A 22,128-nucleotide genomic window follows, 5' to 3' on the forward strand; every position below is an offset into this window, starting at 1 on the left:
TTTCTCTCCCTCTAGAGGTGTTCAACGTCATACCTCTTTATCATGTGCATCAAACGCTTATCCCAAATCATTTCTGTTGCAATTAAACACAAATCTTGAGGACCTATCAAATTGTCCAGAAAAGGCCGGCTCTTTCCCATCTTTGCTTCACATATGACATTGTTCTTGGTTCGTCTGAACACTAGGGAGGCCGAGCTTAAGCGCTTCCGAGCAGATTGCCAATGAAAGGGAAGAGCTTTACGTCGGCCGGAAGTCAAACACTGCGGCGGGAATACCTGCACAAGATACTCCGACGCTCAAGTCAGTAATGATTCTCAATGAGTGAGTTAAGAGTAAAGAGTAGAAGGATGAGAGTGATAGAACCTGATCGTAACCGAGGATATTGGCTCGGTTTTATAGAAGTTTATTTTTACCCGTTAGTGGATAAGTCCTAGTTTGTAGGTTGGTTATGATATTCTGTTTTGGTGCTATAAACTAGCTAGGCACGTTTCTTATTTTCGGTTAAGTGATGTTGTTTCAGTCCTGCTCTTCTGCCGAGCTTTTCGGACGGTTGATACGGGACCGAGCTTTAAGATTCACGTGCCGAGCTTATTGCGCAACCGAGGATAAGGGTGACGTATCATAGCCCCCAAGCTTGTCTTGGTACGGACAGGGCTAAGGCGAGCTTCTCAGACCAGGAGTGCTGAATCCTCGGTTGCTGACTTTGTTCTTGCATATGGTCCTCGTGGCCCCCAAGCTCGTCTTAGTGGGATGTGCTGGTATTGAAACGTTTTTTATAGCATTTAATGCTTACTCTGTTTCCGCGCCCTAATGAATGATTGATTTGATTGTGCTGCGCGTTCCAAGGAACCCCTGACCGTCTGATTTGCAGATTGCTGATCGTGGGTTTTTTGATGGTTTTGATTAAAGGGTAACGTTTCATATGTAACTTCTTCCCTTGCAATAAACCTGTTTGCCTTGGTTTCTCATTGTTTCCTTTTCTGTGTTGGTGATTTCTGCGATTTGGAGAGAATGAGCAAAAAAGGTGAGTGCTGATTTGCGTTCTTCTTCCTTCTTCCTGTCTCATTTTGGTTTTTGGTCTTTCCATGGGAGAAGAGAAGGTTGAGGCTGTTGGGAGTGATCCCTATAGTTGGGTTGATACTAAGGTTAGGGGTTATGTTTCTCAGTTTAGTGATAAGGAGTCTGTTGAAGTGCTGGGTTCTGATGTTTGGGTTAGGAGTGGTAGTAAGATTAAGATAGAGATACTGCCTTGTAATTCTGATGACCGCGTCTACCATTGTTGTAGTGACTGGGCTTTTTTCTATATGTATAGTTGCTTGTTTACTGAACTAGGAGTTAGGCTTCCCTTCACCGAGTTTGAATGTGGTGTTTTATACTGGTTAAATTGTGCCCCGAGTCAGCTTCATCCTAATTCATAGGGATTTGTCAGGGCGTTTGAGATTTTGATGGAATTCCTTGAGCAGCCGCCCTCTCTTCGGTTGTTCTTCTCCTTGTTTCAAGCTAAAGGGGTTAATCGAGGTCTTTGGGTTAATCTTAGTAGTTACCCCCTTCGTGCTATCTTCGGTCTTTACAAGTCTTCTTTTAAGGATTTTAAAACCATGTATGCTAAAGTGAGGAGTGTACCCGAGGAGTTTTCGTTCTATCTAAATGAGTTTCTTGTTGAGAAGTTCCCTCTATATTGGTGTTCCGAACCTGTGCAAGCCTTAGACGTGGATGATAGGTCGGTTGATGATCAACTGGTGATGGAGTTTCTGTTTGAGAAGTTGGGCCCAAAGGGATTACTATCTGTGTCCGAGTTGTTAAAATGGGATCTTGATAGAGAGGCGGTTCTGAGATATCTAGGTAAATTGGTTGTTTTTGCTTTGTTTGTTGTTTTGTCCTTGTTTGTTCTTATTCTGTTGGCCCTCTGTGCAGGTGACAAGGCGCCTACAATTACTACTGCTGGTTTGAAGTCGTTCTTTAATCAGCGGAAGAAAGCTGAAAAGGAGAGTTCGGCTACCAATGCTGACAAAGGTCTTGTGATTCAGCCCGAGCCTGCCCTTAAGTCTAAACGAAAGAGGGGTCTTGCGACAGAGAAGATCGCTGAGGCTTTCCTGAAGGAAGGAGAGTCTTCTATGGAGCTTCAGCGAGTGGAGTCTGCTTATGAGTCTCAGAAGAAACTACATGGGTATTCAGAGGATGTACATAGCCGGTCTTTATGGGGTAAGTTATATCCTTTTTCTGTTATGGCAGATGAACTCTGCTGCTTCCCGGACGATTTGAAGATGATTGAGGACATCGGGCACGTAGGAGTCAGCCGTTTCCTACAGGTAAGTGTTTGTGACTTCTATTTATATGTTATTGTTGTAATGCTGTTATTGTTGTGACGCTGTTATAATATGTCTTAGGTGATCGGTGCGCGCATCGTGGCTGTTGGTCGTGCTGAAGAGCTTGCTCTTGAGAAGGATAATAAGTCTGCTTTAGATGTTGCCAAGCTCTCCGCGGCTTTGGAGGAGAAAGAGAGGACCATCACAGAGCTTTTTTCTGATCTGTCTGAGGAGAAACGCCTTCGGCTTTCATCTGCAGAGGAGGTGAAGGCTTCTAAGGTTGAAAATGACCGCTTGGGGTCACGGATTAAGGAGTTGCAGGCCGAAGTCTATGAGGCTTTTGCACAAGGATTTGAACGCGCCACCTCTCAAGTGCGGGTATTATTTCCTGAGTCGGACGTGGATAAGCTTGATGCGACCAAGGTAGTTGTGGGTGGGGAGCTTGTGGAAGACGATGCTGCTGCTGTTGATGAAGGCGAGGGATCCAGTATTGGTGACAAAGTTGAATAGATTTTAAGTTTGTGAGCTTTGTATGTAGTGTCGTGGTTCTTTAGAACTTTCTTGTTTTGTCTTTTTGGGTGTTTCCCAAATATTGTTATCGGTGATTATATTTTGGTTTCCGAGCTTATAGCTCGGCTTAATGATGACATTTTATAAATATGATATTTTGGGTATGATTATCTATTGGAAACAATCGAATGTATGTATTGAAGATGATCGAAGCCCTTTCTTTTCTTTTGAACGAACTTGTTAAAATGAGAGCGGGTGCTCTAGTGTTGCAATTTGTGTTTTTTGCATGGAAGCGCTCAAGATTTGTTATGAGCGACTTGATGATAATTTGTATCTTTCCGAGTATAATGCTGATTATGCGCATTTTGAATTCCGAGTATGAAGCTCGGATTAGTTTGTTTATTAGAAAAATTTTGACTTATTTTTATGGTGGAAGTTTCCCGAGGAATATGCTCGGCTCGTGATGTTAGGTTTCCGAGGATAGTGCTCGGATAATTCAGAGCGTTTATTAACTGAAACATATGATAACTGTCAGGATGAGAACTATTTTAATTGCACAGTGAGTTGTATGGGTACAATGATTTGTTGCGTCCGGCCTCGTTAAAACCCTTCCCGAGTAAAACCCGTGTGTTTTGGGAAAAAACCTTCGGAGGGGAAAAAGAGTACCATCATTCGCTATTTTACAGACTATGTTATGACTGATATTTCCTTAGGGAGGAGATATTCCATGTTCCTGATAGCTGTTCTCCGCTGAGGGTTTCTAGTTTGTAAGCCCCCTTTCCGAGGTTTTGAATAACTCGGAAAGGGCCTTCCCAATTTGCCGCTAATTTGCCATGTGCTGGTGGTTTTCGAGCATCTTCTGTTCGTCTGAGTACGAGGTCTCCATTGTTGAAAGACCTGTGAACTACTCTTTTGTTGTGTCTTCGCTCTAGGTATCTTTTTCTGGCTCGCTGCTTTATGGCGGAAATGTCTCTGTCTTCTTCTACAAGGTCCAATTCGGCTGTCCGGGCTTGTTGATTATTTGGTTGGTTATAGAGCTTGGTCCTTAAGGTTGGGACGCTGACCTTTATTGGAATGAGCGCTTCTGCGCCGTATACCAATTTGAAGGGAGTTTCCCCTGTGGCAGATTGAATGCTGGTGTTGTAACTCCATAGAATTTCTGGAATGAGGCCGGCCCACTCTCCTTTAGCTTCGCCGAGCTTTTTCTTTAATCCCTGTAAAATAATTCTGTTAGCTGATTCAACTTGTTCGTTAGTCTGCGGGTGCTCTACTGAGCTGAAGTGATGTTTGATGTTGAAATTTGTCAGAAAGGTGGCGAGCTTATGATCTGTGAATTGTCTCCCGTTATCCGAGATTATCTCCCTTGGGATACTGTATCTGCATATGATATTTTTCCATAGAAAAGATCGTACTTTTTCTGCTGTTATGTGCGCTAGTGGTTGTGCTTCTATCCACTTAGAGAAATAGTCAATTGATACTAAGAGGAACTTTACCTGGCCTGGCGCTTTCGGAAAAGGTCCGAGGATATCCAACCCCCACCTATCGAAAGGCCAGCTTACCTCTATGGTATGGAGCTCCTCGGCTGGGGTCTCTGAGAGGGTGGCGTGCTTTTGACAATTATCACATGTTTTGACCTTTGTGATGCAGTCCCTTTTTATCGTCGGCCAATAGTATCCTGTTCGCAAGATCTTTGCTGCTAATGCTCGGCCGCCGATATGGTTGCCACAGACTCCTTCATGTGTTTCAGCCATAACTTCCTCGGCTTCCTCTTTGCTGATGCACTTGAGTAGTGGTTGTGAATGTCCCCGCCTGTATAGGGTGTTTCCGAGCACTGTATAAAAGCTTGCTCTTCTTCGGAAGAGCGGCAAGTTCAGTTCGTCACTTGGCGTAGTGCCTGTTGATGTAATCGAGAAAAGGTGTTCGCCAATCTGGGGCCTGTGTAATGCTCAAAATTGTATCCTGCTCAAAACTTGGTTTGTCAAGTGTTAGCTGGGACAGTGTCGATGTGTTTTCGGCTTGCCGAGTTGTGGCCAACTTAGATAATACATCGGCCCTAGTGTTTTGTTCTCGGTTTACATGAATAATATCGAATTCTTTAAATTTTGAAATTAGATCCTTTGTTATGAGCCAATATTTCTCTAACAAAGGATCTTTTACCTGGAATTCGCCCTTTATTTGATGTACCACTAACGAAGAGTCGCAGTAGGCTGTTATTCGAGGTATTTGTAGTTGTAGGGCGAGCTTTAGTCCAACAAGTAGGGCCTCATATTCTGCCTGATTGTTGCTTGCGTTGAAGCGGAACTGTAGTGACTGCTCGGCCACCACTTTGTCTCCTTCTTTTAGTAGTATCCCTGCTCCACTGCCTTCTTTGTTTGACGCTCCATCCACATGTATGCTCCAACTGACCTCTATATTATGTGTGTCGTTAGTCATCTCCGATATGAAGTCGGCTAGCACCTGTGACTTCAGTGTTTTCCTTGATTCGTATTGGATGTCGAACTCGGAGAGCTCGACCGACCATTTTATCAATCTGCCGGTGAGCTCGGGTCTGGTTAATATCTGCTTTAGCGGTTGGTCCGTTCGTACTATGATTGTGTGGCTCTGGAAATAGTTCCGCAGTCTTCTTGCTGTGGTGATTAGTGCTAGCGCTAGTTGTTCTATCTTCGGGTATCGTGTTTCTGTTGGTTGTAGTACCCTACTGATGAAGTATACTGAGTTTTGCTTTCTTCCTGTTTCTGTTACTAAAACCGAGCTTATAGCATGGTTAGATACTGATAGGTATAAATACAGTGGCTTACCTGTCTCGGGCCTTTGGAGGATTGGTGGTGATGTTAGGTGTTGTTTGAGTTCGGTAAAAGCATTCTCACATTCGTCTGTCCAGCTGAACTTCCTGCCTTTAGAGAATGTCTGGAAAAAGTGATAAGATCGGTTTGCCACTGCAGGTGGAAAACGTGATAGAGCAGTGATTCATCCTGCGAGTTGTTGGACTTCCTTTACCGTTTTTGGGCTTGCCATGTTCAGAACGGCCTTGCATTTTTCTGGGTTGGCCTCGATGCCTCGAGACGTTAACATGAATCCAAGGAACTTCCCTCCTTGAACTCCGAACGCACATTTGTCTGGATTGAGCCTCATGTTATATGCTCGGAGTTGCTTGAAGATTTCTACTAAGTCGTCACAGTGTGACCCCTGCATAGGTGTTTTGGCTACCATGTCATCTACATAGACCTCCATATTGCGGCCTATCTGCTGCTGGAATACTTTGTCCATTAGCCTTTGATATGTTGCACCTGCATTTTTTAGGCCAAAGGGCATTACCTTGTAACAAAAATTCCCATGTTCTGTTATAAAAGCTGTTTTGCTTTGGTCTTCTGGGTGCATTAGAATCTGGTTATAGCCAGAGTATGCATCCATAAAACTCAAAGCTTTGAAACCAGAGGCGTTATCAACTAATTTATCAATTCAAGGCAATGGGTATGCATCTTTAGGGCAAGCTTTATTTAAGTCTGTAAAGTCGACGCACATGCGCCATTTACCTGAGCTCTTCCTTACCATTACCACGTTGGACAACCATGTGGTGAAGCGAATTTCTCTGATAAAGCCTGCATTGAGGAGCTTCTGGGTTTTTTCAAGTGCTGCTTGTTTTTTCTCCTCTCCGAGGTTCCTTTTCTTCTGTGCAATTGGTCGGATTGTTTTGTCGATTGCTAGCTTGTGGCAGATGACTTCTGGGTTTATTCCGGGCATGTCATCTGGTGTCCATGCGAAAAGGTCAGCGTTCTTGCACAGTATGTGAATGCGTCTTGCTCGGTCTACCCCTTCTAGTGCTTCTCCAACATATGTGCATTGTTTGTCGTTTGCTGTTAGTGTTACTTGTTGAAGATTGTCCATTGGACGAGGTCTTTCATTGAGGTCTTCCCTTGGGTCAAGGTCGGCTAGCGTCGCTGTGTTGGTAGATGTGTGGATTGCTTGTACCTGGGGTCGAGCTTCCTGTTTTGTCTGAACTGGTTTTAGGCCAGCGTTGTAGCATTGCCGAGCTTCTTGATGGTCGGCATACACCGTAGCGATATTGTTTTCCTGTGCTGGGAACTTGACACACAGATGTAATGTGGACACCACTGCCCTGAATATATTCAGGGCGGGTCTTCCAAGTATAATATTGTAAGGGCTGTAACAGTTTACTATTAGGTATTGAATATCGATTGACTTTGACATAGGGATTTCTCCCATTGTGGTCTTTAGCCATATGTGTCCCATTATGAGGACTCTCTCTCCGGAGAACCCTATTAGCTCTCCGGAGGAGGGTTGTATCAATTTTTCTGATAATTTCATTTTTGTAAAAGTAGAGTAAAATAAAACGTCAGCACTACTACCTGGATCCAACAATGTTTTTCTTACCAACAGTTCTCCGACCTGGATGGAAATTACCACGGGGTCGTCGAGGTTAGGGCTTGCTGATCTGAAGTCTGCTTGGTTGAAGGATATTGTGACATCTGGTTCTTTGTCCTTCCTTAGTTGTATGGTTCCTTCGATCGCTAGCATCGCTCTGTAGCTTCGCTTTCTGGCCGAGCTTGTTTCTCCTCTGCCTGCGAATCCCCCCGATATGTGGTTAATGACTCCTCTTGGTGGATCAGAAGTTGTCCTATCTTTTTTATCGTTGGCCATTGCTTGCTTATGCTCTACCCATTCCGAGTTTCCTCCTCTGCCCTTCCGGGTTTCGATATATTTGTCCAGGAGCCCTTGGCGTGCTAACCTTTCCAGGAGGTCCTTCGCGACGATGCAGTCGTCCGTAGTGTGACCGAACTTCCGGTGGAAGGCACAATGCTTTGTCTTGTCCACGAACCTTTGATCCTGGTAGTTTCCTGCTCGGGCTGGTGGCTTTATGATTTTGGTGTTGAGGATTTCTCTGATGATGTTTTCTCTTCTGGTATTGAATCTGGTGTATGTGTTGTACTTTGACGCGGGCTTGGGAAGTTTCTTAGTGTCCCTGTTGCCTGGCGATCTGAGAGTTCTTTCTTCATCTCTTTGATGTGGTTGTTTGTCCGACTTTTGGGCTTCTCGGAGTTCTTCGATCTCCATTTGACCTGCCGCCTGATGAGCGGATAATTTATACGCTTTTTGGCATTGTTTTTAGTATGTTTTTAGTAGAATCTAGTTACTTTTAGGGATGTTTTCATTAGTTTTTATGTTAAATTCACATTTCTAGACTTTACTATGAGTTTGTATGTTTTTCTATGATTTCAGGTATTTTCTGGCTGAAATTGAGGGACTTGAGCAAAAATCAGATTCAGAGGTTGAAGAAGGACTGCTGATGCTGTTGGATTCTGACCTCCCTGCACTCAAAATGGATTTTCTGGAGCTACAGAACTCAAAATGGTGCGCTTCCAATTGCGTTGGAAAGTAGACATCTAGGGCTTTCCAGAAATATATAATAGTCCATACTTTGCCCGAGTTTAGATGACGCAAACTGGCGTTCAACGCCAGCTCTCTGCCCAATTCTGGCGTCCAGCGCCAGAAACAAGTTGCAAAGTGGAGTTCAACGCCCAAACTGGCACAAAAACTGGTGTTCAACTCCAAGAATGACCTCTCCACGTGTAGACTTCAAGCTCAGCCCAAGCACACACCAAGTGGGCCCCGGAAGTGGATTTATGCATCAATTACTTACTTTTGTAAACCCTAGTAGCTAGTTTATTATAAATAGGACCTTTTACTATTGTATTAGACATCTTTGGAATCATCTTTGGATTATCTTTTGATCTATTGATCACGTTTGGGGGCTGGCCATTCGGCCATGCCTGGACCTTCATTACTTATGTATTTTCAATGGTAGAGTTTCTGCACTCCATAGATTAAGGTGTGGAGCTCTGCTGTTCCTCAAAGATTAATGCAAAGTACTACTGTTTTCTATTCAATTCATCTTATTTCGCTTCTAAGATATTCATTCGCACTTCAACCTGAATGTGATGAACGTGACAATCATCATCATTCCCTATGAACGCGTGCCTGACAACCACTTCCGTTCTACATTAGATTGAATGAGTATCTCTTAGATCTCTAAATCAGAATCTTCGTGGTATAAGCTAGATTGATGGCGGCATTCATGAGAGTCCGGAAAGTCTAAACCTTGTCCGTGGTATTCCGAGTAGGACTCTGGGATTGAATGACTGTGACGAACTCCAAACTCACGAGTGCTGGGCGTAGTGACAGACGCAAAAAGATAGTAAATTCTATTCCAGTATGATCGAGAACCTCCAAGATGATTAGCCATGCAGTGACAGCGCATCAGACCATTTTCACAGAGAGGAATAGGATGCAACCAACGACAAGGGTGATGCCTCCAGACGATTAGCCGTGCTGTGACAGAGCATTTGAACCATTTTCCCGAGAGGATTGAAAGTAGCCATTGGCACCGGTGACATCCTTACACAAAGCCAGCCATAGAAAGGAGTAAGACGGATTGAATGAAGACAGCAGGAAAGCGGAGGTTAAGAGGAACGAATGTATCTCCATACGCTTATCTGAAATTCTCACCAATGATCTACATAAGTATTTCTATCCTTCTTTTATTACTAAATTTCGAAAACTACATAACTATTTTATATCCGCCTGACTGAGATTTACAAGGTGACCATAGCTTGCTTCATACCAACAATCTCCGTGGGATTCGACCCTTACTCACGTAAGGTATTACTTGGACGACCCAGTGCACTTGCTGGTTAGTTATGCGAAGTTGTGAAGATATGTTTAGACCATGGTTCTGTGCATCCGTTTTTGGTGCCATCACCAGGGAATCAATTTCGAACAATAATTTACAACCTGAGTAACAATTTCGCATACCAAGTTTTTGGCGCCGTTGCCAGGGTTTGTTCGAGTTTGAACAACTGACGGTTCATCTTGTTGCTCAGATTAGGTAATTTTCTTTTTGCTTTATTTTCAAAAAAATTTTTTTCAAAAATCTTTCAAAAATGTCTCCTTTGTTTTCGAAAAAAAAAATTTTAAAATAAAAATGTTTTCAAAAATATAATTTTTCTTCAGAATTTTTAAGAATGAATTCTAGAGTTTCATGAAGCATGTTGAAGCATGCTGGCTATAAAACCATGTCTAAATTCTTTTGGACAGAGGTTTCACTTATACTCAAGAGAAGAGCTTCTTTGTCTTTCTTAGCAAATTAGCTGATGCATGTAATAGCATACTAAAGCTTGGCTGGCTATTAAGCCATGCCTCACCCTCAGATTGGAGCTTTAGACTAAGAATTGAAGATTCCTGGAATTCATATTAAAAATTTTGGAATCCTTATTTTTCTTTTTCAAATAATTTTCGAAAAATCCAAAAAAATTCATAAAATCATAAAAATAAAAAATATTTTTGTGTTTCTTGTTTGAGTCTTGAGTCATGTTATAAGTTTGGTGTCAATTGCATATTCATCGTGCATTTTTCGAAAAATTCATGCATTCATAGTGTTCTTCATGATCTTCAAGTTGTTCTTGGTAAGTCTTCTTGTTTGATCTTGATGTTTTCTTGTTTTGAGTCTTTTCTTGTTTTTCATATGCATTCCTGAATTCTTTATGTCTAAGCCTTAAAGAATTCTAAGTTTGGTGTCTTGCATGTTTTCTTTGCATTAAAAATTTTTCAAAAATGTGTTCTTGATGTTCATCATGATCTTCATAGTGTTCTTGATGTTCATCTCGACATTCATAGCATTCTTGCATGCATTCATTGTTTTGATCCATAACTTTCATGCATTGCATCATTTTTCTTGTTTTTTCTCTCTCATCATAAAAAATTCAAAAATCAAAAAATATCTTTCCCTTTTTCTCTCTTAAAATTTCGAAAATTAGATTTGACTTTTTCAAAAATTTTTAAAATCTAGTTGTTTTCATGAGTCAAATCAAATTTTCAATTTTTAAAAAAAATCTTATCTTTTTCAAAATCTTTTTCAAAAATCAAATCCTTTTTCAATTTTTTTAGTTATTTTCGAAAATTTCAAAAATATTTTTCAAAAATCTTTTTCTTAATTTTACATCATATTTTCGAAAATAACATCATCAATTAATGTTTTGATTCAAAAATTTCAAGTTTGTTACTTACTTGTTAAGAAAGATTCAAACTTTAAGTTCTAGAATAATATCTTGTGATTTCTTGTGAATCAAGTCATTAATTGAGATTTTGAAAATCAAATCTTTTTCAAAAACTAATTTCTATCATATCTTGTCAAAAATATCTTCTTATCTTACCTTTTTTAAAAAAAAGTGATTGCAAAATAGCTTTTCTAACTTCCTAACTTCTTATCTTCTTATCTTTTCAAAATTGATTTTCAAAATTTGTTTCAACTAACTAACTAACTTTTTGTTTGTTTCTTATCTTTTTCAAAACTACCTAACTAACTCTCTCTCTCTAAATTTTCGAAAATATCTTCCCTCGTTTTCAAAAATTCTTTTTAATTAACTAATTATTTTGATTTTTTTATTTTAATTTTCGAAAAACTACTAACCTTTTTCAAAAACTTTTCAAAAAATTACTAACCTTTTTCAAAAATTATTTTCGAAAATCCTCTCCCTCTCTCATCTTATTCTATTTATTTATTCATCTACTAACATCTCTTCCTCACATCACTCACCAAATTCGAACCCCCTCTTCTATATGTGTTCGAATTTTTTTCTTCTTTTCTTCTTCTACTAACAATAAGGAACCTCTTTACTGTGACATAGAGGATTCCTCTTCTTTTCTTTTTCTCTTCTCTTTCTTATGAGCAGGGACAAAGAAAAAGGCATTCTTGTTGAAACTGATCCAGAACCTGAAAGGACTTTGAAGAGAAAACCAAGAGAAGCTAAATTACAACAATCCAGAGACAACCTTATTGAAAATTTCGAACAAGTAAAGGAGACGGCAGCCGAACCCAACAACAATAATGCAAGGAGAATGCTTGGTGACTTTACTGCACCTAATTCCAATTTACATGGAAGAAGCATCTCCATTCCTGCCATTGGAGCAAACAATTTTGAGCTGAAACCTCAGCTAGTTCCTCTGATGCAGCAGAACTGCAAGTTTTATGGACTTCCATCTGAAGATCCTTTTCAGTTCTTAACTGAATTCTTGCAGATCTGTGATACTGTTAAGACTAATGGAGTAGATCCTGAAGTCTACAGGCTCATGCTTTTTCCTTTTGCTGTAAGAGACAGAGCTAGAATATGGTTGGACTCTCAACCCAAAGACAGCCTGAACTCTTGGGATAAGCTGGTCACGGCTTTCTTAGCCAAGTTCTTTCCTCCTCAAAAGCTGAGCAAGCTTAGAGCTGATGTTCAAACCTTCAGACAGAAAGAAGGTGAATCCCTCTATGAAGCTTGGGAAAGATACAAGCAGCTGACCAAAAAGTGTCCTTCTGACATGCTTTCAGAATGGACCATCCTGGATATATTCTATGATGGTTTATCTGAGCTATCAAAGATGTCATTGGATACTTCTGTAGGTGGATCCATTCACCTAAAGAAAATGCCTGCAGAAGCTCAAGAACTCATTGACATGGTTGCTAATAACCAGTTCATGTACACTTCTGAGAGGAATCCTGTGAGTAATGGGATGCCTATGAAGAAGGGAGTTCTTGAAATTAATACTCTGAATGCCATATTGGCTCAGAATAAAATATTGACTCAGCAAGTCAATATGATTTCTTAGAGTCTGAATGGAATGCAAGCTGCATCCAACAGTACTCAAGAGGCATCTTCTGAGGAAGAAGCTTATGATCCTGAGAACCCTGCAATAGCAGAGTTAAAATACATGGGTGAACCATATGGAAACACCTACAATCTGTCATGGAGAAATCACCCAAATCTCTCATGGAAGGATCAAAAGCCTCAACAAGGCTTTAATAATGGTGGAAGAAACAGGTTTAGCAATAGTAAGCCTTTTCCATCATCCACTCAGCAACAGACAGAGAATTCTGAGCAGAATCCATCTAGCTTAGCAAATTTAGTCTCTGATCTATCTAAGGCCACTATGAGTTTCATGAATGAAACAAGGTCTTCCATTAGAAATTTGGAAGCACAAGTGGGCCAGCTGAGTAAAAGGATCACTGAAATCCCTCCTAGTACTCTCCCAAGCAATACAGAAGAAAATCCAAAAGGAGAGTGCAAGGCCATTGAATTGATCACCATGGCCGAACCTGTAAAGGAAGGAGAGGACGTGAATCCCAAGGAGGAAGACCTCCTGGGACGTCCAGTGATCAATAAGGAGCTTCCCCCTGAGGAACCAAAGGACTCTGAGGCTCAATTAGAGACCATAGATATTCCATTGAACCTCCTTATGCCATTCATGAGCTCTGATGAGTATTCCTCTTCTGAAGAGAATGAGGGTGTTACTGAAGAGCAAGCTGCCAAGTTCCTTGGTGCAATCATGAAGCTAAATGCCAAATTATTTGGTATTGAAACTTGGGAAGATGAACCTCCCTTGTTCACCAATGAACTAAGTGATCTGGATCAACTGACATTGCCTCAGAAGAGACAGGATCCTGGAAAGTTCTTAATACCTTGTACCATAGGCACCATGATCTTTAAGGCTCTGTGTGACCTTGGTTCAGGGATAAACCTCATGCCCCTCTCTGTAATAGAGAAATTGGGAATCTTTGGGGTGTAAGCCGCTAAAATCTCATTAGAGATGGCAGACAATTCAAGAAAATAGGCTTATGGACAAGTAGAGGACGTGCTAGTAAAGGTTGAAGGCTATCCCTACTGATTTCATAGTCCTAGATACTGGGAAGGATGAGGATGAATTCATCATCCTTGGAAGACCCTTCCTAGCAACAGCAAGAGCTGTGATTGATGTGGACAGAGGAGAATTGATCCTTCAAATAAATGAGGACAACCTTGTGTTTACAACTCAAGGATCTCTCTCTGCATCCATGGAGAGGAAGCATAAAAAGCTTCTCTCAAAGCAGAGTCAAACAAAGCCCCCACAGTCAAACTCTAAGTTTGGTGTCAAACCCCCATATCCAAACTCTAAGTTTGGTGTTGGGAGGTCTCAACAAAGCTCTGCACATCTGTGAGGCTCCATGAGAGCCCACTGTCAAGCTATTGACATTAAATAAGCGCTTGTTGGGAGGCAACCCAATGTTTATTTATCTAATTTTTATTGTCTTTCATGTTTTATTAGGTTCATGATCATGTGGAGTCACAAAATAAATATAAAAATTGAAAACGGAATCAAAAACAGCAGAAGAAAAATCACACCCTGGAGGAAGACCTTACTGGCATTTAAACGCCAGTAAGAAGCATGTTTTGGGTGTTCAACGCCAGAACAGAGCATGGTTCTGGCGCTGAACGCCAGAAATGGGCAGCATCTGGGCATTTGAACGCCAGAAATGCACCCTGGAGAAGAGCTGGCGCTGAACACCCAAAACAAGCATGGTTCTGGCGTTCAACGCCAGAAATGGGCCACAAATGGGCGTTCAACGCCCAGAACAAGCACCAATCTGGCGCTGAATGCCCAGAGTTGTGTGCAAGGGCATTTTGCATGCCTAATTGGGTACAGAGATGTAAATCCTTGACACCTCAGGATCTGTGAATCCCACAGGATCCCCACCCACCTCACCCTCTCCCTCTCCATTCATGATCATCCCTTCTGTTTTCCATTCACCACTCACATCCATACACACATCCCTCCATCTCCTCCATATCTTCTTCTTCTTCTATTCTTTCTTCTTTTGCTCGAGGGCGAGCAACATTCTAAGTTTGGTGTGGTAAAAGCATAAGCTTTTTGTTTTTCCATTACCATTGATGGCACCTAAGACCGGAGAAACCTCTAGAAAAGGGGAAGGGAAGACAAAGGCTTCCACCTCCGAGTCATGGAAGATGGAAAGATTCATCTCAAGGGTCTATAGCTCAGTGGTAGAACATGTGGCTGCACATCAAGAGATCCCTGAGATACCTCAAGGGATGCACTTCCCTCCACAAAACTATTGGAAGCAAATCAACACTTCCCTAGGAGAATTAAGTTCCAACATGGGACAATTAAGGGTGGAACATCAAGAGCACTCTATCATCCTTCATGAAATTAGAGAAGATCAAAAAGCAATGAGGGAGGAGCAACAAAGACAAGGAAGAGACATAGAAGAGCTCAAGGACATCATTGGTTCCTCAAGAAGGGAACGCCACCATCACTAAGGTGGATTCATTCCTTGTTCTTATTTCTTCTGTTTTTCGTTTTCTATGTTAAGTGCTTATCTATGTTTGTGTCTTCATTACATGATCATTAGTAGTTAGTAACTTTGTCTTAAAGTTATGAATGTCCTATGAATCTATCACCTCTCTTAAATGAAAAAATGTTTTAATTCAAAAGAACAAGAAGTACATGAGTTTTGAATTTATCCTTGAACTTAGTTTAATTATATTGATGTGGTGACAATGCTTCTTGTTTTCTGAATGAATGCCTGAACAGTGCATATGTCTTTTGAAGTTGTTGTTTAAGAATGTTAAATATGTTGGCTCTTGAAAGAATGATGACAAGGAGACATGTTATTTGATAATCTGAAAAATCATAAAAATGATTCTTGAAGCAAGAAAAAGCAGCAAAGAACAAAGCTTGCAGAAAAAAAAATAGGCGAAAAAAAAAATGGAAAGAAAAAGCAAGCAGAAAAAGCCAAAAGCTCTTAAAACCAAGAGGCAAGAGCAAAAAGCCAATAGCCCTTAAAACCAAAAGGCAAGGGTAAACAAAAAGGATCCCAAGGCTTTGAGCATCAGTGGATAGGAGGGCCTAAAGAAATAAAATCCTGGCCTAAGCGGCTAAACCAAGCTGTCCCTAACCATGTGCTTGTGGCGTGTAGGTGTCAAGTGAAAACTTGAGACTGAGCGGTTAAAGTCAAGGTCCAAAGCAAAAGAAGAGTGTGCCTAAGAACCCTGGACACCTCTAATTGGGGACTTTAGCAAAGCTGAGTCACAATCTGAAAAGGTTCACCCAATTATGTGTCTGTGGCATTTATGTATCCGGTGGTAATATTGGAAAACAAAGTGCTTAGGGCCACGACCAAGACTCATAAAGAAGCTATGTTCAAGAATCATCATACTGAACTAGGAGAGTCAATAACACTATCTGAACTCTGAGTTCCTATAGATGCCAATCATTCTGAACCTCAATGGATAAAGTGAGATGCCAAAACTATTCAAGAGGCAAAAAGCTATAAGTCCCGCTCATATGATTGAAGCTATGTTTCATTGATAGTTTGGAATTTATAGTATATTCTCTTCTTTTTATCCTATTTGATTTTCAGTTACTTGGGGACAAGCAACAATTTAAGTTTGGTGTTGTGATGAGCGGATAATTTATACGCTTTTTGGCATTGTTTTTAGTATGTTTTTAGTAGAATCTAGTTACTTTTAGGGATGTTTTCATTAGTTTTTATGTTAAATTCACATTTTTGGACTTTACTATGAGTTTGTTTGTTTTTCTGTGATTTCAGGTATTTTCTGGATGAAATTGAGGGACTTGAGCAAAAATCAGATTCAGAGGTTGAAGAAGGACTGCTGATGCTGTTGGATTCTGACCTCCCTGCATTCAAAATGGATTTTCTGGAGCTACAGAACTCAAAATGGCGTGCTTCTAATTGCGTTGGAAAGTAGACATCCAGGGCTTTTCAGAAATATATAATAGTCCATACTTTGCCCGAGTTTAGATGACGCAAACTGGCGTTCAACGCCAGCTCTTTGCCCAATTCTGGCGTCCAGCGCCAGAAACAAGTTGCAAAGTGGAGTTCAACGCCCAAACTAGCACAAAAACTGGCGTTCAACTCCAAGAATGATCTCTCCACGTGTAGACTTCAAGCTCAGCCCAAGCACATACCAAGTGGGCCCCGGAAGTAGATTTATGCATCAATTACTTACTTCTGTAAACCCTAGTAGCTAGTTTATTATAAATAGGACCTTTTACTATTGTATTAGACATCTTTGGAATCATCTTTGGATTATCTTTTGATCTATTGATCACGTTTGGGGGCTGGCCATTCGGCCATGCCTAGACCTTCATTACTTATGTATTTTCAACGGTAGAATTTCTGCACTCCATAGATTAAGGTGTGGAGCTCTGCTGTTCCTCAAAGATTAATGCAAAGTACTACTATTTTCTATTCAATTCATCTTATTTCGCTTCTAAGATATTCATTCGCACTTCAACCTGAATGTGATGAACGTGACAATCATCATCATTCCCTATGAACGCGTGCCTGATAACCACTTCCGTTCTACATTAGATTGAATGAGTATCTCTTAGATCTCTAAATCAGAATCTTCGTGGTATAAGCTAGATTGATGGCGGCATTCATGAGAGTCCGGAAAGTCTAAACCTTGTCTGTGGTATTCCAAGTAGGACTCTGGGATTGAATGACTGTGACGAACTCCAAACTCGCGAGTGCTGGGCGTAGTGACAGACGCAAAAGGATAGTAAATTCTATTCCAGTATGATCAAGAACTTCCAAGATGATTAGCCATGCAGTGACAGCGCATCGGACCATTTTCACAGAGAGGAATAGGATGCAACCAACGACAAGGGTGATGCCTCCAGACGATTAGCCGTGCTGTGACAGAGCATTTGGACCATTTTCCCGAGAGGATTGAAAGTAGCCATAGGCACCGGTGACATCCTTACATAAAGCCAGCCATAGAAAGGAGTAAGATGGATTGGATGAAGACAGCAGGAAAGCGGAAGTTCAGAGGAACGAATGTATCTCCATACGCTTATCTGAAATTCTCACCAATGATCTACATAAGTATTTCTATCCTTCTTTTATTACTAAATTTCGAAAACTACATAACTATTTTATATCCGCCTGACTGAGATTTACAAGGTGACCATAGCTTGCTTCATACCAACAATCTCCGTGGGATTCGACCCTTACTCACGTAAGGTATTACTTGGACGACCCAGTGCACTTGCTGGTTAGTTATGCGAAGTTGTGAAGATATGTTTAGACCATGGTTCTGTGCATCCGTTTTTGGTGCCATCACTAGGGAATCAATTTCGAACAATAATTCACAACCTGAGTAACAATTTCGCATACCACCACCCTTTCTCGGAATTCCTCTAGCGTCTTCGGCTTTGTTATGGCAATGGTCTCCCAAAATTTTCCAGGCCTGAGGCCGGCTTTGAGAGCGTGCAGGTGAACGGCCGGGTCCAAGTCTTGGATCTCCATAGTGGCATCAGCGAATCTGGTCATGTAGTCTTTCAGGCTCTCGTGCTGACCTTGTTTGATGGTGCCGAGATAGTCCGAGCCATGTACGTAGATTCTTGATGCAGTAAAATAATTAATGAATGATCTGGCGAGGTCTTCAAAGGAGGAAATCGAACCTGCAGAAAGTTTAGAAAACCAGAGTAACGCAGCACCATCTAGGTATGTGGGGAATGCTCGGCAGAGGACGGGTTCATTGTTAGGGCCGTTGAAAAACATCATTGATTGGAATTTCTTCACATGGGCTCGGGGGTCGCCGAACCCCATGTACGGCTCCAGCGCGGTGGGCAGCGTAAAGTTTTTTGGCATCTGGTAATTTGTGATCTCCTTGGAGAAAGGGTTGTCGAGAGTGAGCTTTTTCTTTGGCGGGATGATGTTTAAAGGGTCCGTAGCACTTTGAGCCGAGCCTTTGGAGTTCTCTCCATTGTTCTGTGTTGAGAGCTCGGCTATTCTTCGTACCTCCGTTTGAAGCTCGGCGATTTGAGCCAGGAGGTCATCCTGTGAGAGTTGTGGATTTTCCTTGTCAGCCATGTCCGAGGATCGAAAATCCTGCAAAATAAAGTAGAAGACTAAACGAAGGAAAAAATGGGGTTAGATGTACTCCGGGCCCCACGGTGGGCGCCAATTGGTTCGTCTGAACACTAGGGAGGCCGAGCTTAAGCGCTTCCGAGCAGATTGCCAATGAAAGGGAAGAGCTTTACATCGGCCGGAAGTCAAACACCGCGGTGGGAATACCTGCACAAGATACTCCGACGCTCAAGTCAGTAATGATTCTCAGTGAGTGAGTTAAGAGTAAAGAGTAGAAGGATGAGAGTGATAGAACCTGATCGTAACCGAGGATATTGGCTCGGTTTTATAGAAGTTTATTTTTACCCGTTAGTGGATAAGTCCTAGTTTGTAGGTTGGTTATGATATTCTGTTTTGGTGCTATAAACTAGCTAGGCACGTTTCTTATTTTCGGTTAAGTGATGCTGTTTCAGTCCTGCTCTTCTGCCGAGCTTTTCGGACGGCTGATACGGGACCGAGCTTTAAGATTCACGTGCCGAGCTTATTGCGCAACCGAGGATAAGGGTGACGTATCAGTTCTATTCGACAAAGCAACTCTAGAAAGGTTTATATCATGAAGAACATTCTGGATCTTTTTTTTCACTGCTATGGGCAAAAAGTAAATTATACTAAGTCTTGCATCTTTTTCTCGGTAAATATGTTGCTAGACAGAAAGGTGGAGTTTAGTAGGGCATTGGGCATGCGTTTGATCAATAATCTGGGAAAGTATTTAGGTGTTCCTTTACTCCATAGCCAAGTTAAGAAAGAGGATTTTCAGTTTGTTATTGACCGAATGGCGAACTGTAACAGCCCAGACCACCCGCTAGTACGATATTGTCCGCTTTGGCACACAAGGCCTCACGGTTTTGCCTTTGACGATAGGGATGCTAGCCGAAGCCCCCCATACTCACTCGTCAAAACGTGTCATACTAGAGAGAGGTATCCACAACCCTTATAAGGCATGCTTCGTTCCCCTCCCCAACCGATGTGGGTCTTACAATCCACCCCCCTAAGGGAGCCCAGCGCCCTCGTTGGCACATCGATCCGGGTTCTGGCTCTGATACCATCTGTAACAGCCCAGACCACCCGCTAGTATGATATTGTCCGCTTTGGCACAAAGGCCTCACGGTTTTGTCTTTGACGATAGGGATGCTAGCCGAAGCCCCCCACACTCACTCGTCAAAACGCGTCATGCTAGAGAGAGGTATCCACAACCCTTATAAGGCATGCTTCGTTCCCCTCCCCAACCGATGTGGGCCTTATAATCCACCCCCTAAGGGAGTCCAGCGCCTTCGTTGGCACATCGATCCGAGTTCTGGCTCTGATACCATCTGTAACAGCCCAGACCACCCCCTAGTACGATATTGTCCGCTTTGGCACACAAGGCCTCACGATTTTGCCTTTGACGATAGGGATGCTAGCCGAAGCCCCCCAAACTCACTCGTCAAAACGCGTCATACTAGGGAGAGGTATCCACACCCTTATAAGGCATGCTTCGTTCCCCTCCCCAACCGATGTGGGCCTTACACGAACAGTTTGAGCTCTTGGAAATCTCATAACCTATCTTTGGCGGGAATGATAACTCTAGCAAAATCTGCTCTAGCAACAATATTATCCTACATAATGCAAACAATAAAGATTCCTATAAATATTTGTGACAATTGATTGTATATGTAGGAACTTTGTTTGGGGAGGTACGAATCTTGAAACGGAGCCACATCTGGTGGGTTGGGATCGCCTCTGTCTGCCAAAAAATCAAGGTGGCTTAGGTTTTAGATCTGCACGAATTATGAACAATGCCAACATGATGAAGCTTCCTGGAATGATAATCCACAACAGAAACGATCTTTGGGTGCAGGTTCTTCGCTCAAAATATGATTGTGGTGATGACATTCTGCTAGACATAAAAAACCCCGCGATATGCTCCAACATCTGAAATGGAATCTCACAAGTATGGCCAAAATTCACAAAAAATCTCACTTGGAGGATTGGCACTGGAGATAAAGTTAGCTTTTGGCATGATCACTGGGTGCCAGGAATAAATAAATGATTAGATTTTGCTCTTGAGAATCTTCAACTAAATGTAATGGAAGAGAAGGTCTGAGACTTTGTGGTGCATGGAAGCTGGAATTGGGATCTTATCTGCAACATGTTAGGGGAAGATTGGATTGATATTTTCAGAGCTATGAAGCCCCCTGAGCCAAATATGGGTGCTGATCAGATCGCTTGATTTCTAATCTCGAAGGGTATCTTCTCCTTAAGATCTACCAGCAATTTGTATTTGAGTTCCTTTGACGACCCGCAAGCTGATTTGTTTAAAATAGTTTGGAACTTGGCGGCTTCGCAGAGAATCCATGCCTTCTGTTGGGTAGTTACAAATGAAGCTTTCCTCACTAATGAGCTAGGACATCGACAACATATAGCTGAAAATGATTTATGTTCTATTTGTGGTATCTCCACTGAGTCTATGCTCCATTCGAGACTGTAGGGTCGCGCAAAATACATGGATGAGCATAGATGACAAAATCAAGTTGACTTGCTTCTTCCAACAGCTGCTCCTTTCCTGGCTTAGGGAGAATCTCTCAGCTCAGTCCCACCACAAAAGGATTCCATGGCCCTTACTCTTTCCTAGTACTCTAAACACTCTCTGGTACAGGAGAAATAAGTGCATCTTCGATCCTAATTCCTCTCCTACAGAAGATTCGGTTCACAACATGGCAACTTTCTTAGCTATAGATTACTTCATGGCATAGGAGGAGACCCTCAAATCCAAGAAAAGGGTTAGAACCCTCATGGAAAAAGGTATTTTATGGCTGCCTCCCACCCCTCCTTTTTTCAAACTTAACAATGACAGGTCTGTTTCCAAAAATGGTGCAACAGCCTGCGGGGGTATAATACAAAATCATGAAGGAAATTTCGTTGCTGCCTCCAGTACAAATATAGGTTCTGCACAGTGACACTAGCAATTTTATAGAGAATTCTTCTCGGCTTGGACTTAGACATTTGTCTTGGCATTTTTTGCTTAAGTATCAAATTAGACTCAAAGGTGACCGCCTTGCTTTGTGCTCACGAGGAGCATGAATTTTATTGAGCCAGTTTCCTCAACAAAGCTATAAAAGACAGATGCAAGAAGATGAACAATTGGGAGATCCACCATGAATTCTGTGTGACAAACTCGTGTTTGGACAGATTAGCAAGCTTCAGCCATGTGCTACCATATGGAGTTTATACTTATTCTTCTTTACCACCTTGTATCTCCATTTGATTTAGCACTGATGCTTTGGGAGTTTATTTCCCTAGGATTGTTTCTGTTTAGTCTTTTATTTTTTTTGGGCGTTTATCCCCCCACTTCATCAAATAAATAAATAAATAAATAAAATTAAAGACTTAGATCACAACGTCTGCACCGTTATCTTTTCTTATCATGTACACTAATTATTAGTCCCCAAGAACCAATAATAATATATAATGACATCCAAAATTCAAAGTGAATCACTCAATCACTTTATGGACTTACAGGAAGAGTAATGCTACACATCCAAGTCATTTTATGAACCAAGTCTA

At 41.7% G+C, this 22,128-nt stretch overlaps 1 protein-coding gene and 1 non-coding gene across 2 annotated transcripts; both read right to left on the minus strand.

Annotated features, from left to right (window-relative positions):
• Window positions 1-4,694: 4,694 nt before the first annotated feature.
• Window positions 4,695-18,549, minus strand: LOC140179165 (uncharacterized). The gene is made up of 5 exons (XM_072217820.1): window positions 17,851-18,549; window positions 6,366-7,901; window positions 5,814-6,200; window positions 4,974-5,723; window positions 4,695-4,775 (listed from the first exon to the last, which is right to left on the minus strand). The coding sequence occupies exons 1-5, from the start codon at window positions 18,547-18,549 to the stop codon at window positions 4,695-4,697; spliced, it is 3,453 nt and encodes a 1,150-aa protein (XP_072073921.1).
• LOC112752805 (small nucleolar RNA R71) lies at window positions 12,093-12,200 on the minus strand. The gene has a single exon (XR_003177220.1). It is a non-coding gene; the product is annotated as a small nucleolar RNA R71 (small nucleolar RNA).
• Window positions 18,550-22,128: the final 3,579 nt, after the last annotated feature.

The sequence above is a fragment of the Arachis hypogaea genome, chromosome 15 (assembly GCF_003086295.3).
Source record: "Arachis hypogaea cultivar Tifrunner chromosome 15, arahy.Tifrunner.gnm2.J5K5, whole genome shotgun sequence".
Classification (NCBI taxonomy): Eukaryota; Viridiplantae; Streptophyta; class Magnoliopsida; order Fabales; family Fabaceae; genus Arachis; species Arachis hypogaea.